The sequence below is a fragment of the Atractosteus spatula genome, chromosome 18 (genome assembly GCF_055471065.1).
Source record: "Atractosteus spatula isolate fAtrSpa1 chromosome 18, fAtrSpa1.hap1, whole genome shotgun sequence".
NCBI lineage: Eukaryota > Metazoa > Chordata > Actinopteri > Semionotiformes > Lepisosteidae > Atractosteus > Atractosteus spatula.
In genome coordinates, this window is record NC_142723.1 from 5,113,034 (window position 1) to 5,127,917 (window position 14,884).

Here is a 14,884-nt window from a genome sequence, read left to right on the forward strand (position 1 = left end):
GGAGCATTTCCAATAAACTAATACAGGGGTGTGATCCTCTTCCCCCAGGGCACTGTCAATTCAATGAGGGCTTTGTGCCTCTAGACCAAAGGACAGTGTCTGGCCTAAGTCTAATGCTGACTATTTCCTCTGGAAAGTTGAGCTGCCTCTTAAGATCGCAACCGCAAATGACTGGAAAATGCAAGCAGAAGATCCCTTTGTCCTTTGCTGCCTTTACCACACCTCTCCTGACCTGACAAAGGGGTAACATAAGGGGCCTGGGGAAGCTGGTCTGGATTCCCATTGGCCACCTCTAGTCTGGTTGCCAGCTGTGCCCGTATTTGTTCATGTTGACACCTGAATCTCCCACCTGACAGAAGGAGAGCTCATGCTCTAGACTTGCTGACCTCCCCCAGTGTGAATTTAGGAATGTCTGCCAGCTCCCATGTACAGAGGCGGGTTAATGTGAGCAGAACTTCATGAACTGAGCAAAGCAGAAATTTGATCTTTTATTCTTCCATGTTCCAGATGTCTTGCCAGGTCAATAATCAGACATTACATCCAGTAAAAACAGCTGCAAAATTCAGTAACTGCAGTTAAAAAGATGTGAACATTTTTCATGGCGACGTTCTTTTTGAGTTTTATTTGCATTTGATGCATAAGCATAGATAACATTACTGGAACCACCTGACTGAAGATCTAAGGAGGACCTGTTCTGCGGAGAGCATGATTGTATATGATCTTTAACGGTTACACAAAATAAGAACCTGCTAGGTAGGTTTTCTATAAATGCTGTAAATAGATGCACATCTTTATTTCCTGACACTGAAGTGTCCCAAGGATAATTTTTTCAAGGTTTCTTTATGCTGCATCTGGCCACATGGTTATTGCTCAAAACACAGGCTGTTATATTTTATTTCTTTACAATCTGGATGACATCTTCATGTTCCATGACATGTGTGAGCCCAACTCTCTGAGGGCTGTACTTTGTGCTTGTTCCCTAAAGACATGAAGAAAAAACATTCACATTATCAAGACGAACAGCTACTCCACTTCTTATTGAAAAAGCAGGCGTGAATCAATGTGCCTACAAAGCTGACATACTTACCCACACCAGCGCATACTTGAACTGGCTAGCTAGTGTTCTATGAATCCGATGGCACTGAAAGATAAGAAAAGGAATTAAACTGTACTCTTCAAGTTATGCATATTTTTTAAAATCTTTTTTAGAAAATTAGAATCTCTAATAAGTTCTGTTAAAACAACTCCTTCTGAAAAAGCCGTCTATCTCGGCTCTCAATTGCGATCTCTACAAAGTCCCACAGGAGAGAGTATTGAAGGCCAGAAATGCTCCTCTGACACCCACACCTTTGACCTTGACAGAGCTCAGCCTCCTGCAGTGCTGGGGCAGTGCTGTGTGCGAAGTGGTAAAAAGGGAGAGGGAGTGTAGGTGGGCAGAGTCAGGGGAGTCTGCCTACGTTTCCCCCCTCTCCCCTGTGTGTTGTAGCCAGATTTATAGCTGTAAGCCAATATGTTAAAAACACGCAAAATAGGCTACAACAAAAATCGGGTGTCTGCAACAAAATAATCCGCAATTATAATTTTCTTTTAAATTAAGCGTCCGACAATTCATGACACGTCACAGGCAGCATAGCCCTGTACCGAGGGCTCAGCTCTGCAATGAGGATAGATGCACCACTCCCCTACAGTGCTGCAAGCCCTCAAGAACTCAGCAGGCTGCAGGGGTCTCTGTGCTGCTGAGAGCTGAGACAACCCTGGCCAACTAATCGCAGCCTACCCTTGGGGTTGTTCAGCCAATTGTGTGCTACCGTTTGGGGAATCTCTGTCTCAAGACAACCAGTGATAAGACTCGGGCTTGAACCCACAATCACAGAGCTCAACAAGCACTCAGGCAAGCACATATACTCATTGAGCTACTTAACCCCAAGAACAATTTCAGTTCTTCAATAAGTCCAGTCACATGAGCTCATATGAAACCCTGAATTAAACCTTTTAAACTGTACTGGACACCAGCTTGAAATCCACAGCGCTGGCCACCTACAGACTATGTCGGCGCACAATGATTTTGCCAGATCACTACTGAAAGGACTATTATTCTTCATTCTACCCGGGAGATGGCACAAAATACTACTTTGTGCTCAGGGTTTTGCTTTTTCCAGGTTTATTTCACAGTGACAAACCATCCATTAAGAGGCAATTATCAGCTACTGTCTCTTCACTACATCCCACTTTAACAATAATTAGCCATTGTCCCCTGGAAACAGAACGTTTTATTATTAACCACAATTATCTTAAACAATGTAGTTGTAAATATACACCACAAACATCTCCATTAAGTTGAAAATGAATATTCCCTGGATAGCTTGCTCGACAACAGGTTAAAAAACGCACAACCAGATTATATATCAGCTGGTAAACTGTGGCACCGAAAACTGAGCTATAAGGGCTGTAAACTATACCCAAGAGACTCATTTGGGAAAATACACAGTGGCTGAAGTGTGAAGTGAAACGCAGCTTGTTTTCTCTGGCAAACAGCGGTTGTTTTTCAGTTTTGACTGGGAAAAGGAATCACGTTTCCAGGGACTTGTGACAACAAAAAAACAAACAGTGAGAACAGAAAACACTACTCCTTGGTCCTGTGCTTTCCTTGAAGGAAAAATAAAACTGTTTACTTTTATTTTAAATGCATCAAGGCAGAAGGAAAAAGACTTGAAATATCTGCTTACCACATGTTCGACACTAGCTCCTCTCCTCATGATAATTGCATCTGTGAAATCTGGCCTCTCTAGAAACAACACATGAATGGATTTGGTTTTTAATCATGAGAAAGGTTAATATCGGACTGCACCCACGCCAAAAAAGGTTCAACGGTGATTACATCATCACCAGCACTAGCTCTATTCACCGACAGGTTTTTCTTTTGATTATAGATACGTATAATGACACAGGAATACATGTCATTAAAGCTGCACTGTAAAAATTCACAAGGATATAAACTTCACACATACTGTGAAAGAGGACACAAGAAAATCTAGGAATTTATTTGCTGGTGTTTTAATGGACGAAGCAGCCAAAACAAAAACTCTCCAAGCATGGCAAACAAAAGAGTCCACGCTTTCTTTAAAACCGGAAACCTCAAGATGTTCCACCCAAGCACAGGCCGAGACTGGGTTTTCCCTAGAAAACTGTGTCCAGGATTCCAAAAGCAACAAGGCACAGCTGGTAAAGCCCCCTGGGGTGGGATTAGTCAGATAAGGGCTTTGAGAGACCCCTGCAGTCCAAGGGGTATATTTCTCCTCCATTCAGAGCTCAGCCTCCTGCAGTGCTGGGGCAGTGCTGTGTGCGAAGTGGTAAAAAGGGAGAGGGACTGTAGGTGGGCAGAGTCAGGGGAGTCTGCCTATGTTTCCCCCCTCTCCCCTGTGTGTTGTAGCCAGGTTTATAGCTGTAAGCCAATACGTTAAAAACACACAATTGGCTACAACAAAAATCGGGTGTCTGCAACAAAATAATCCGCAATTATAATTTTTTTTTAAAATGAAGCGTCCGACAATTCATTAAGTAACCCGATCTCTGATGAAGAATAGGTCACTAACGACATTTTATACAACAAAACTATGCTGTTTCGTCATCTAAATGAGCAACGGGCTATTTTATCTTCTTCTTAGTCTTCAACATGGCAGAATAAACGTATTATATAAAAAGTACATTTTTAGTAGAGAAAGGGAAGCCTATATAATTGCCTGAAAACACTGATGCCTTCTAAAACCACCACAGTAAGAGAATCAAAATTAGTTATTGCAGTGGACAAAATAGTTAGGACATTCACTGTTAACTTCTGTGTCTACTGAACAGATGTTTTAGTGAGCTAAGAATACCTCCTCTTTTCTTAGTGTAGATGCAGATGAGGGCCAGGTACTCCCAAAGTGTCTCAAGAAGGTAATCTAGATTAAGCTTCATCCCACAGCTGAAAAAAAACATTGGCTTATCAGCAAACATGAAAAAGGGCAACAATGCCACTGTTCTTTTCTGAAACAAGAAAAATGGCCACAGGATATTTACCTAATGACCACGCTATTGGGTCGTTTGGCCAAACGGTCTACCTCTTCCATCGAGATTTGGTCAATTTTATTGTACACCTGCAAAAACAAAGGTCTACACTTTTTTACAAGAAATTTCTCTAAAGTCCAAAAATGAGAGTCAACTTATTTTTTTGTTGTCAGTTTGCACCCTTTAGATAAAAAAAACCCACTCAGCACCGTTTTATACTTACGTATAAGCATGGCATATATACTCTGTTTCCCACAATTACATCGATGAACTCATCTGAAGTACAGTCTTCTCTAAACAAAACCTCTGCATTAAAGATTTCTGTGAGGATGTTTTTTAAAGAAAATGTTTATAACATGCATAAACATATTTCATATTTTTAGATTGATATCTTAATATCTTGATTATTTCAATGAAACACACAAGTTACTTCTCAGTGTTATACACGGCAGTTTGTCATACTGCACCATATTAGGTAATCTAAATTGGTTATAAGCAATGTGAATGTTTTTTTCCCAAAGGAGAGGAAACAACACAGACATTGGGAAGTCATAATACTCATTCCGAAATGTCACTAAAACAATTTTAAACCTTATTGATGCTCCTGTATGAAATGACTACACAGTTTTAATGTATCTAGAGTGGGATACAATATGCGCAGGCTACCATTTTGTTTTCCTATACCTAGTCTATACTCCTGCATTGCTGAAGGTGGCTCTGGTGTTATGGTCATTCTTTATTCTATTTGTTCTGGTTCTATTATAAAAAAAAAACATCTTCTTTTAAAAAGAGACCATAAACTAACAACCGCTATTAATAAAAAAATTGATAAGCAAAGGTTTAATGAACAGTGTAATGTTTCTATAAACGATCTCTTGAAAGAGAAGACATGTAAATCACCCTGTACCTTATAGTTCCTGTTGTTCTGGAGCAAAAAGCACACCGGTAGGGTAAGATACATTAAAGCACGCTATCACAACCCGAAAACAAGCTGATTTTTTAGGTTGACATTAAAGGATACTGTATTCATGAAGAATAAGTTGCACTAGTTTTTCAGAGCAGTGGGTAAGGGGGACTGTGGAGTTGTAGGAGATGCCTCCACCCTTCTTGGGCTGAAAAAAAAAAATTACAAATCAATATCGCTCCAAGAAAATTCAGATATAAGGCTTCATTTAAACTTATTATAATCAAACATGTTATACATTTTAAACATTTTGTGGCTATTTCTCATTTACACTAACATTTGCTTTATTGCTGATCTGTTAATAAGTTAACCCCAGATAATACCTTGAAATATATATTAGGCTTTGACATGTTGAGCCTAATTCCAACAGATTCCAACTCCTTTTCCAGAAGCCCCCTGTAAAAAAAAATATAAAAGATTACATTCAAGGACTGCATTTAAACATAGGAAGACATTTTAAATAAACTGTTTTTCAGGGACACAGCATACTTGCTTTTAACTAAACTGGAGGTTTTTCATATGACGCATAAATAATTTAATCTATTACGAAGTGTTTACTTTAAGCTGATTGCACTCTACTTGTTTATAAAATTTAAAAAGCAGATCACTAACCTCTGAACATCCCCTTTTGTGGCATCCAGCATCATTATGACAACATCTGCGGTTCGGGCAACAGCAATAACTTGTCTTCCTCTACCCTTCCCTGCAAAGACCAGCACCCACACACTGATAAAGGCCATGCTAGCACCAGTTACACCTACAGCCCAGCAAAATGGCAGCTCACTGAGAAGCTAGCTCAGCACTGAAAACACACCAGGGTCATCACGTTGCGAATGAGATGTCTTATTAATTAAAATCTTCCTAAACTGTAAGACACCACAAAGCTATCACTTCCAGTTAAATTACCTTGTGCTGCCCCTTCAATGATCCCAGGTAAATCCAACAGCTGGATGTTGGCACCTTTATACTGCAAGAAAAAATCCACATCACCTGTTAACCAGTGTCGTGCAAAAAAAACCTTTTGAGGTTTTTCCTTTTACAAAACAAATGAAAAAAAACCCAAACAGAATACTTCTAAAAATATTGGTGGATTCATATTGCCATGGAATTGACCTGGATGGCAAACAAATTAAAAGCCCCTTTTCTGAAAGCATGTGCACTCTTTTCAAAGAAGGAAAGCAAGACAACCATACCTCAATAACTCCAGGGATACAGGTCAAGGTCGTGAATTCATAGGAGGCGGCCTCACTCGCTGTCGATGTCATAAGGCTGAGGAAGGTGGACTACGAAATAGAAACATCACATCGCCTCAATCAGAAGTTTAGGAAGTTCCCCAAACAACCTATGGCGTAATACCTTTGTACGCCAATTCCGACACGCATTATAAACCTTTCCTTCACATAGGCATAGTAAAAACTAGCACTTTGGCAGAAAGTAGGTGCCTTACCTTACCCACGGATGGGAAACCAATCAGTGCCACCCTGGCATCGCCCGATTTCATCACATCGAAGCCTTCGCCTTTAGCGCCAGCTGACTTGGAAGGTTCTAACAGCTGGGCTCTGTACTTTGCCAACTTAGCCTTCAGCAAACCCAGATGGTACTCGGTTGCTGCAAACGCAAAAAAACAACAACGTAGTGTCAAGGAAATCTATACCTTATATCCTAAAAAAAGTAACTAACATGTTTCGAAACTGGTGTTGCAGAAAACAAACTCATTTGATGTTGCTGCACAATTACCCTCTACTATAATATTTTTGTTGATTTCTCTGCGTCATGCCAATCCCCCATTAAAACTGTAAAAGCAACACTAAAGCAGGGGTTATCAACTTGTTACTTCCATCCCATTACAAGTCTTTGCTGTAGATCATCCTTAATTATCAATGTTCTTCAGCACCCTGGTTCATGAAGCAATTAAGGACCAATCCTGCAAGACTTATTAATAATGTACAATTATTAATTATGTTCTTATCAGACAGCACAAATGGACACTACGTAGACGTACATTTAAAACTGAGAACACAAGGCACTGCTTTACCCAAAGGGTCGTGGGAGTATGGAACAAGCTACCCAGACATCTTGTTGAAACGGATAACCTGGATTCTTCCAGGAAACAGCTGGGAGAAATGACTGGAACAATTCACGAATAACTACTAAACGGCCAGCATGGCTAGCCTGTATTCGTCTGTATCTTTTCTCACGTTTTTATGGCTATCCCTGCATTAAAGGCTAACATAAATCACCTAACTTACCTTTGTTTTTCTGGGTTCGTGCAATTTCTTTTTCGATGTCTGATATTTTTTCGAGGATTCCCATTTTTAACTCCGAGGTGTCCTTTTATAGAATACTTGGAAATTAAAAAGACATGTAGCTGTGTCACGCACAACGTGTCCTGTCCGCAAAACTAGGCTCGAATTTCACAAAAGAACGTTTAGCATTTGCAACATTTTGCAAGCCATAAAGCGGCCTGAATAATTAAACACGGTTTTTAATATATATTTTGAAAATAAATGAAAAACTGTCAATAAGGAGACAATAATATTACTTCTACACTTCCCTACACAAAGTGCATGCACAAGAAAATTACTCCCTCCGGAAAAGGGAGCCACCGTAGAATAGTTCGGAGTGCAACCAAACCCACTAGCGAGAGAATTTAGTTCCAGAGTATTTTGAGTTGAAAGTCTTTCAACTCTCAGGGCAGGTAACGTGTTATAGAACCCCCTTTAAAAGCACAATATATTATCTTTTGAAAATATAGCTATATTGGAGAAATAATAGAGAACATGCTCGCGTTAGTATTTTTTTTAATTTACTCAGATGACCAAATAATATTACGTTGTTACATTCTATTTTATGTACATAAAAAGATGGAAAGTTAAAATAAAATAAAAATAATGTATTTGTTGAAATGTCTCTGTTTTAAATGGATATGTACAGACCAGAGATAATGTGTTATATAAGAGACATGTCTGTCATATTATGTCAAAGATAGAACGCATCCCAGCAGCCTTTGCGCCTTGAACATGGCTGCGACCGGCGATCCGAGAGCGCCTGACCCTCCTTCAGTGGCCGGGCTCGCCGGTTTCCCGTTCGCGATTCCAGCTGTCCCCTCTGAAAAAGCGTCGGAAAAGACGGGTGAACATAAAAAGAAACCTTGCAGGGCTTGCATGGATTTTAAATCGTGGATCAAAGAGCAGAGGAAACAGTCAACGCTTCAGGTGATGCAAACGAGGTTCAATTCAGTGCTACACTTGTCCGAGTCAAGACATTGGATTTAGAATTTTTTTAAGTCAGTTAATAATACACGTGGATCGTGTTATTTAAATCTGCTTACTTAACTGCAGTGTTAGTATCATTGTGGGATAAACTGATCAGCTTTACAGTTTACTCTGTGCAAAATACGTTTTCTTTTCACGCGTCTTTGCAGAATTGCGGACTTCCTACGATAAAAATAGCACGACCAGTTTTCAGGTTTGCACATGGAGTTGTCGCTGAGATTTTTCTGCACTACGGAGACTGAATCCCATTGTCAGGGGCGCGTGAAAATGTTGAAGTTTCACGACTTTCTTTTTTTCTGCCGTCTGCTTGCCCTTTGCTTCTAGGTCTCGGGAGTTTTTACGTGTTGCAGGTTAGGAACGTCACGAGGGAATCTTTCTCCCATGTGCATAACTTTGGTTAGGACGCTTGAGCAGTTATGTCTGAAACGCTGAAATATTGTTACCTACCTTTATTTCATCAGGATTAAGTTTACATACTGGAATATCTGCTGTCTCTAAATGGGTTAGTGAATACTGGATGTACTAAAGCCCCTTACCTCCTAACCAGATGTGTTCTGCGTGAGCACATTACTGTCCTTTAAATTGCACTGTCTTCCTCCAACATGTAGAGCTGGAAACTCTGAGGTTTAAGGTTTTCTTGCTCGCGTGGAAGGTACAAAATAGTCTAGCTCCAGATCATTTTAAGCATTTTTCGTCCTTGCAGTCCAGTTCTTAACACAAATTCTGCTGATTCTTCTGAGGAGCAGGTGGTATACAATGAGAATAGACCTTTGAGTCTGCCACTTCAGCTCAGAATAGGGTCTGGCTCCCCTGCAGCCCTGATAAAGTATTGATAAAGTGGTTAGAAAGTGGATGGTTTTGAGATGAGTAGTCAGAATAGCAGCCAGGCCATTAATATGGGGCTGTTGGAACCCACCCACTAGGTGGAGCTGTTGTACAGAGTATGATCAATTTGCCACTGTAAAGCAGGAACTGGTGGTTCTAGGTTAAAGATAAGATCACTTTATTGGCCATATACAATTTCTCGCATTAGGAATTTGTCTTTTTGCTTCCCCAGCTTGCTCTCCATGAGACACACAGACAGGGAGAGAAGCTTGGGGTCAGAGCGCAGGGTCAGCCATTTATACAGCACCCCTGGAGCAGCTGGGGGTTAAGAGCCTTGCTCAGGGGCCCATCGGAGTAGGATTCCTCTGCCGGCCGCGGGATACGAACCGGCAACCTCTTAGCCACAGTGCCACCAATCTGCCCTGTTTATCACATATACTGAATCCACAGTAATGGGCTTGGTGTGGTGAAGGGTATATTGACACTCTCAGACTGAAGAAATCCGCACTGATCACACCTCCAGGGAATGGAGGAGGAGAAAGGGCAGGCGATGTAAATGATGCCTTTAATGCGGTCGTCTTTCTTCAGGAGAGCCGGGGGGAGGAGGAGAGGGAGCGTCCTGTGGAGTGCCCCCTGGATCGGGAGGAGCTGGGCAGGAGCACCTGGTCCTTCCTTCACACCATGGCAGCCTACTACCCCGACACGCCCAGCAGCAGCCAGCAGCAGGAGATGAAGCAGTTCGTCAATCTCTTCTCCAAGTTCTTCCCCTGCGAGGAGTGCGCTGAGGACTTGAGATCCAGGTTCGGGATGGCCTCCTCCGCCTGGCATAGCTGACATCTGGGAACAGATGCCGTCTGTTTGTAGACAGGATTTGAAAGATGGCGTGTAATATTGCGACACAAATATTAGATTGTTTTTGTCACTTAAAATATTGACTCTGTGTTACTTAATGTAAACGATCAGGGGTATTATGTAAAAGTTGCACTGTAAGAATGACACATTTCATCAGACACGCACCAAGGATGGGAGATTAAGAAGTGTGCAGCACCTCGCACTGTTAAGTCAAGGGTATATTTTGACAAACACGGGTGATTCTTACTCTGTCATTCTTCCCTCCTATTGCAGACTGAGATCTAATCAGCCGGACACGAGCAGCCGGCACAACCTGTCTCAGTGGATGTGCCACCTGCATAACGAAATCAACGTCCGCTTGGGCAAGCCTGAGTTTGACTGTGGGAAGGTGGATGAACGGTGGCGAGATGGCTGGAAAGATGGATCCTGCGACTGAACCGAGCCCCGTTGGGCACGGAGACCCTGAGCCTTGACTGAAGGCTGCCGCAAGTGCACAGCCCTTCAGAAGTAGGCATTCCAGCGCGTGATGGTCCCCTCCCTTCCTCAGCTCTGAGACCTTCGGTTTTTGTCCTATGAGCTGACCCGGCTCTTGTGAAAAGAAAAACGGTCTCCGTTTCCGATTGACATCGTCTCTCTGCGATATTCGTTTGACAAATGAGTGAATATTTCTCCTCTAAATAAGGCAACGACCAATTGTTCTAGCTTGTTAATTGGGGGGAAAAAAAGCACTAATACCATCTGCAATTACGTATGAACCTTAGCTAATCAGTTACCTCTTCAATGCCTGATTTTGATCCCTGGGACAAGTAATTCCAGTATTTGAATACGTGTCTTTGTTTTCAGATCAAATACTTACCATACAATGTAGTAGCATAGCAATATGCTCTTACTTTGGCTCAACAGAAGTCTTTAAATCCTATAATCTTATAGCAGTTCTGGATTGTGACTGTACAGAACAGGGGAACACCCTGCAATAGTATCTTCAATGATACTTGAGAGAACTTAAAAACCAGAGAAAGCACAGCAGCTTTATCATGTCAAAGTATGTGAATACCAGTGGAAAGTGCAAAATGGCTGTGCTGTGTTTTCGTTGGTTTTCTGGTATTGTTTCTGCAGATACAGAGCCATTTCCTGACAAATAGTCTGCCGTATAGAAGGGTTTTCTGTTCTGTTTAACACAAGTCACTTATGGTAGTACAGTACATCAAGAGATCAACTTACACACACATATATGTAGTATTCTTTCTTCCTGTAACATAACATGATTTTCCATCTTTGTTTATAGTTGCAAATACCCTATGACCCAACAGGGGCAGCTCATAAACTTCCCTGCAAAAGGTGCGCTTCAGAAAATGAGTTACTAACTTGAAATGTGCAAGTCTACCTCTGCTTCACGGATACTACAGGTTGTACTTGAACCCAGTCCCATTCTTCAACTGCAAGGTAGTGAAACTGATATTGGTCATAGATGACGTATAAATTTAAGTATGAGTTTGCAAAGTATTAGCCATGTTCTTGTGTTTCTTTTCTTTTCAGGTGATTTTAAGTCCCTTGTTCCACTCCCAACTTCACAGTTCTGCACTGAACATAAAATCCCCCCAGGAGCTGTTATGTTTTATACATTTTCTCTTGACAAAAGGTAAGACTTAAACAGGACCTGGGGGAGATTTTATTTCCATTATTATCTTAGGGATGTGAGACATTTTGTAAGAGGCTGTGGATTTGAAGCACTGTTGTGTGTAGTAGACGACAGCTCTGCAGTTTCATTGAGGGAAGGGTCTCCAATGGAGGGGGAGGAGCCGCGGCGGTAAAAGTCGACGCCCCTTCTGAAGAGGCGGAGGCACCGCTGTGAGGTTAGCGAAAACCGAAAAAAAAAACCCACAAAAAGAGGGCGTCCAGGTCTGATTTACCCTGTCTTAACGGGGTCCGGCCTGGGGGGGGCGGAAAGGGAGCGCGAGAGAACTCAACCTGGTTTGTCCCGGTGGAGGTACACGGCGGGACAGGCGAAAAGAAAGACAAAATAAAACGAAGGAAAAACGCGACCTTGCGCTCTCGTCCCAGTCCCCACGGGGAGGTAGTCGGTGTGTCTTAAGGGTCCTTAATCAGCCCTAGCAGCTGTGGTGTGCTAATGCCCCACCCTGCAACATCTGAATTCCCCCTCCTTTATCAAGCTTCTGTGATGAAGCTTCCTCTGAACAACAACAACAACAAAAAAATCTTTGCATAACGGAGAAGAATTTGGGCTGAAATATTTTCATCATGCATCAGAATCCCAGTAGGTGAATCAGTATTTCAGTATTGAATCAGTGGTTACTGCCACAGTCCAAAGAGATACTGGGAGGTAAATTGGTCATGGTGGATGAGTGTGTGGCCTGTGATGGACTGGTGTCCCATCCAGGGTGTATCCTGCCCAGTGCCTGTTGCTTGCTGGGATAGGCTCTGCTACCCAGAATTGGACGAACTGTGTACAAAATGGGTGGATGGGTTCAGTAATCAGTATAAGAGCTTATATTTCATTACAGCCGCGCCCTTCTTCAGGAAAACTTAAAAGCACATTAACAACTGTGGCAGATTGAGCAGCAGGATCATAGACTGAACACTGAAGCAGACTTCATGGCTGAGGATATGCTGTTCATGGAATTTGAGTGATTATACTGATAAAACCTGTCAATTACAAAAAAATCTCAAATGCACAACAGGCACATCTTAAGTCCCTCTTTTGCTTTAGAAACATCACCAGTGTTGGCAATTTGTTTTCTCAACTATAACATACACCTTATGTTTGCAGATGAACGATGTTGAATTCTGAAACACAGCACCAAATATCCTTGTCCAATTTAAAACAAGCCCTTTGCTCCCTCCCTGTGTCGTCCTCATTGCATCATAACAGAACTATGATCTATGTAATATACTATGAATTTTTTTACAGCATGGCAGATACCCTCATCTCAGAAATATACTGTTTGGTATTTAAAAATAAAATTGACATTTTTGTGTGTTTTGTATTTAAAGTGTACAGTTTAGATGTGAACCTAATATGTAATGTGCATTGATGTGGTTAATGAAACTAACTGTCCTTAAAGGTACTAAATAAAATGTCACATTGTCCTCTGTATTTTTGCTCTCTTAAATCCTAAAGCAAAATACTTTAAGAGTTACAAATACACTTTTAAACCAAATCACACAATGAACTTTTTGAATAATTTGTGAAACAAAAAAATCACTCAAGAAGTATTAGTTCCATTGACCGATAGAGGGTGTAGTTATCTTATGTCCTTCGTGAAAACCAGAACTTTAAACTACAGGTGTGAATTAAATTTGATACCTATGAGCTGGAAACGTTGCACAAACGTTGAAGAAATTAGTCTTATTTAGGGAACCTGATCTTGAAAGCAAACAAGGTTTCATCCGAATCTACCCGTCATTTGAAACCCTAACTGTAAAAATAAAAATGTATACATGCTTCAGTTTTATTACATCAATTGAGAACTCTGGAATTGTTGGGCTCCACAATTAAAATTGTGGAGCAATATTAATTTAGTAATGTTTTAGTGCTCAATTTGCCTGTTAAATTTAGTTTATTTTCAGGACAGTTTTAAAATTCTTGCTATATCGCAGACTGTTCAGCTCAGATAGGAACCTTGTTTATAATCACGATCTCTCTCCTCAAGTAAGTAGCTGCGTCAGCATGCATAGGCTGCAAAGGAACAAGTAAAGGTTTATTCCATGCTGAAAAGAGAAGAAAGGAATCAACGTTTCGGCCGAAAGGAAACACCGTGTTTCTTTTCTGCTCTTTTCAGCATGGAATAAACCTTTGCTTATCTATTCTCATGTTTGCAAGGCCAAATGCCCTATAGGGTTACAATAATGATGCCTACACATTGCATTGAAGAGATGGAAATATAGATTACGCATGCGAACATACATAAGCCAAATGCATCAAAAACGGCGCATAATATGCATCTCATTCAACATTATTGTCACTTTCTCACAACAGAATTACCGAGTGTTTACAGAATGAATGCTTTTATGCAATAATAATGAACAATGATTAAGTAATTAATGGCATATATATATATAATGAAGCATTACCTCCACGCAATCGCAGCTACAGTATTAACAGCAGGAATCCCTGTGTCTGAAAATCAATCGACCAGTCAATAAACGTTCAAGCATTTCCTTGGAATGCATTGCAGGTCACAGACTGATCCAATTTTCTGTCAATATATAACCAGTATCCTGCGAAAAAGATGAAGACCCCTCCACGCACAATATATGTAAATATATTGTTTAATTATATTTAGTAACTGGAAATTTCAGCCTCATACTTAATGTAACTCCTATTGAGCTTAGCAAATGGTCGTCTTTCACAATTCCGCTATGACCATCCTTCCAGCCCTCATTTCAAGACTTCCCTTGAGCCACACGAGAGAGAACTGGCCTTGAGCACACATTTCCAATCTGGGAGCGCACACGCATCGCCTCCTGAAGTATGATGCTTCTAAAGGCTGCGAGACGCGAGATGAACAGCAGCGCCCTTTTCTTGTTTCGATGTACAGTATTCTCGTGGTAGTACTGCAGGAGGCTCCACCTAATGCCCCCCTCTCTGTAATCCTGATCGGGAAGCAGTGGCATTCAGACTGTACAGAGGTTTTAGTAATCAGACTAACGTGCTGCTCACGGGCATTCAGTCAGGGTCTATGTATAACGATATATTGAGCTCTGCCGTGCAATAACAGCTCGTCTTATCTACAAGCCTAACGGATGTCCCCCCCCACAACACGTTGCTAGGCCGATAATACTCTTGTAGGCATTTTTTTTAGTTCCGAAGCAGCCCAGGGAATTGCCTGGTTCCCGTTTACGGCGTTTATTATGTTAGCTGGCGCTGGAAACGCTGCGAAGAGAATCGCCTTCAGGGGGT

At 41.4% G+C, this 14,884-nt stretch overlaps 2 protein-coding genes across 4 annotated transcripts; one reads left to right on the top strand and one right to left on the bottom strand.

Moving 5' to 3' along the window:
* Positions 1-475: 475 nt before the first annotated feature.
* drg2 (developmentally regulated GTP binding protein 2) lies at positions 476-7,625 on the bottom strand. Its single transcript, XM_088936619.1, has 13 exons — positions 7,261-7,625; positions 6,459-6,619; positions 6,205-6,294; positions 5,918-5,978; positions 5,624-5,714; positions 5,335-5,407; positions 5,069-5,159; positions 4,271-4,368; positions 4,060-4,136; positions 3,876-3,964; positions 2,727-2,785; positions 1,088-1,141; positions 476-979 (listed from the first exon to the last, which is right to left on the bottom strand). The coding sequence occupies exons 1-13, from the start codon at positions 7,322-7,324 to the stop codon at positions 893-895; spliced, it is 1,095 nt and encodes a 364-aa protein (XP_088792745.1). The 5' UTR covers positions 7,325-7,625; the 3' UTR covers positions 476-892.
* A 320-nt stretch (positions 7,626-7,945) lies between these two features.
* On the top strand, positions 7,946-13,078 carry gfer (growth factor, augmenter of liver regeneration (ERV1 homolog, S. cerevisiae)). 3 transcript variants are annotated; one of them, XR_016094455.1, is made up of 4 exons: positions 7,946-8,226; positions 9,700-9,911; positions 10,237-11,406; positions 11,500-13,078. XR_016094455.1 is itself a non-coding variant. In XM_088936995.1 (3 exons), the coding sequence occupies exons 1-3, from the start codon at positions 8,032-8,034 to the stop codon at positions 10,397-10,399; spliced, it is 570 nt and encodes a 189-aa protein (XP_088793121.1). In that variant the 5' UTR covers positions 7,946-8,031; the 3' UTR covers positions 10,400-13,078. The 3 variants fall into 3 exon arrangements, 1 of the variants encoding a protein (XP_088793121.1); XR_016094454.1 differs by having other exon boundaries at positions 10,237-10,470; positions 11,249-13,078; XM_088936995.1 differs by having other exon boundaries at positions 10,237-13,078.
* The last annotated feature ends 1,806 nt before the right edge of the window (positions 13,079-14,884 follow it).

Bases quoted from the DNA above. Each gene is read 5' to 3' on its own strand.
- drg2 (XM_088936619.1), bottom strand. From the start codon at position 7,324: ATGGGAATCCTCGAAAAAATATCAGACATCGAAAAAGAAATTGCACGA. The intron at 5,160-5,334 runs GTATTATCTGGG...TTTTTTTTTCAG, and splicing joins AGCCTAATATATATTTCAAG to CCCAAGAAGGGTGGAGGCAT. The intron at 1,142-2,726 runs GTAAGCAGATAT...CTTATCTTTCAG, and splicing joins GAGCTAGTGTCGAACATGTG to TGCCATCGGATTCATAGAAC.
- gfer (XM_088936995.1), top strand. From the start codon at position 8,032: ATGGCTGCGACCGGCGATCCGAGAGCGCCTGACCCTCCTTCAGTGGCC. The intron at 8,227-9,699 runs GTGATGCAAACG...GTCTTTCTTCAG, and splicing joins GGAAACAGTCAACGCTTCAG to GAGAGCCGGGGGGAGGAGGA. The intron at 9,912-10,236 runs GTTCGGGATGGC...CTCCTATTGCAG, and splicing joins GCTGAGGACTTGAGATCCAG to ACTGAGATCTAATCAGCCGG.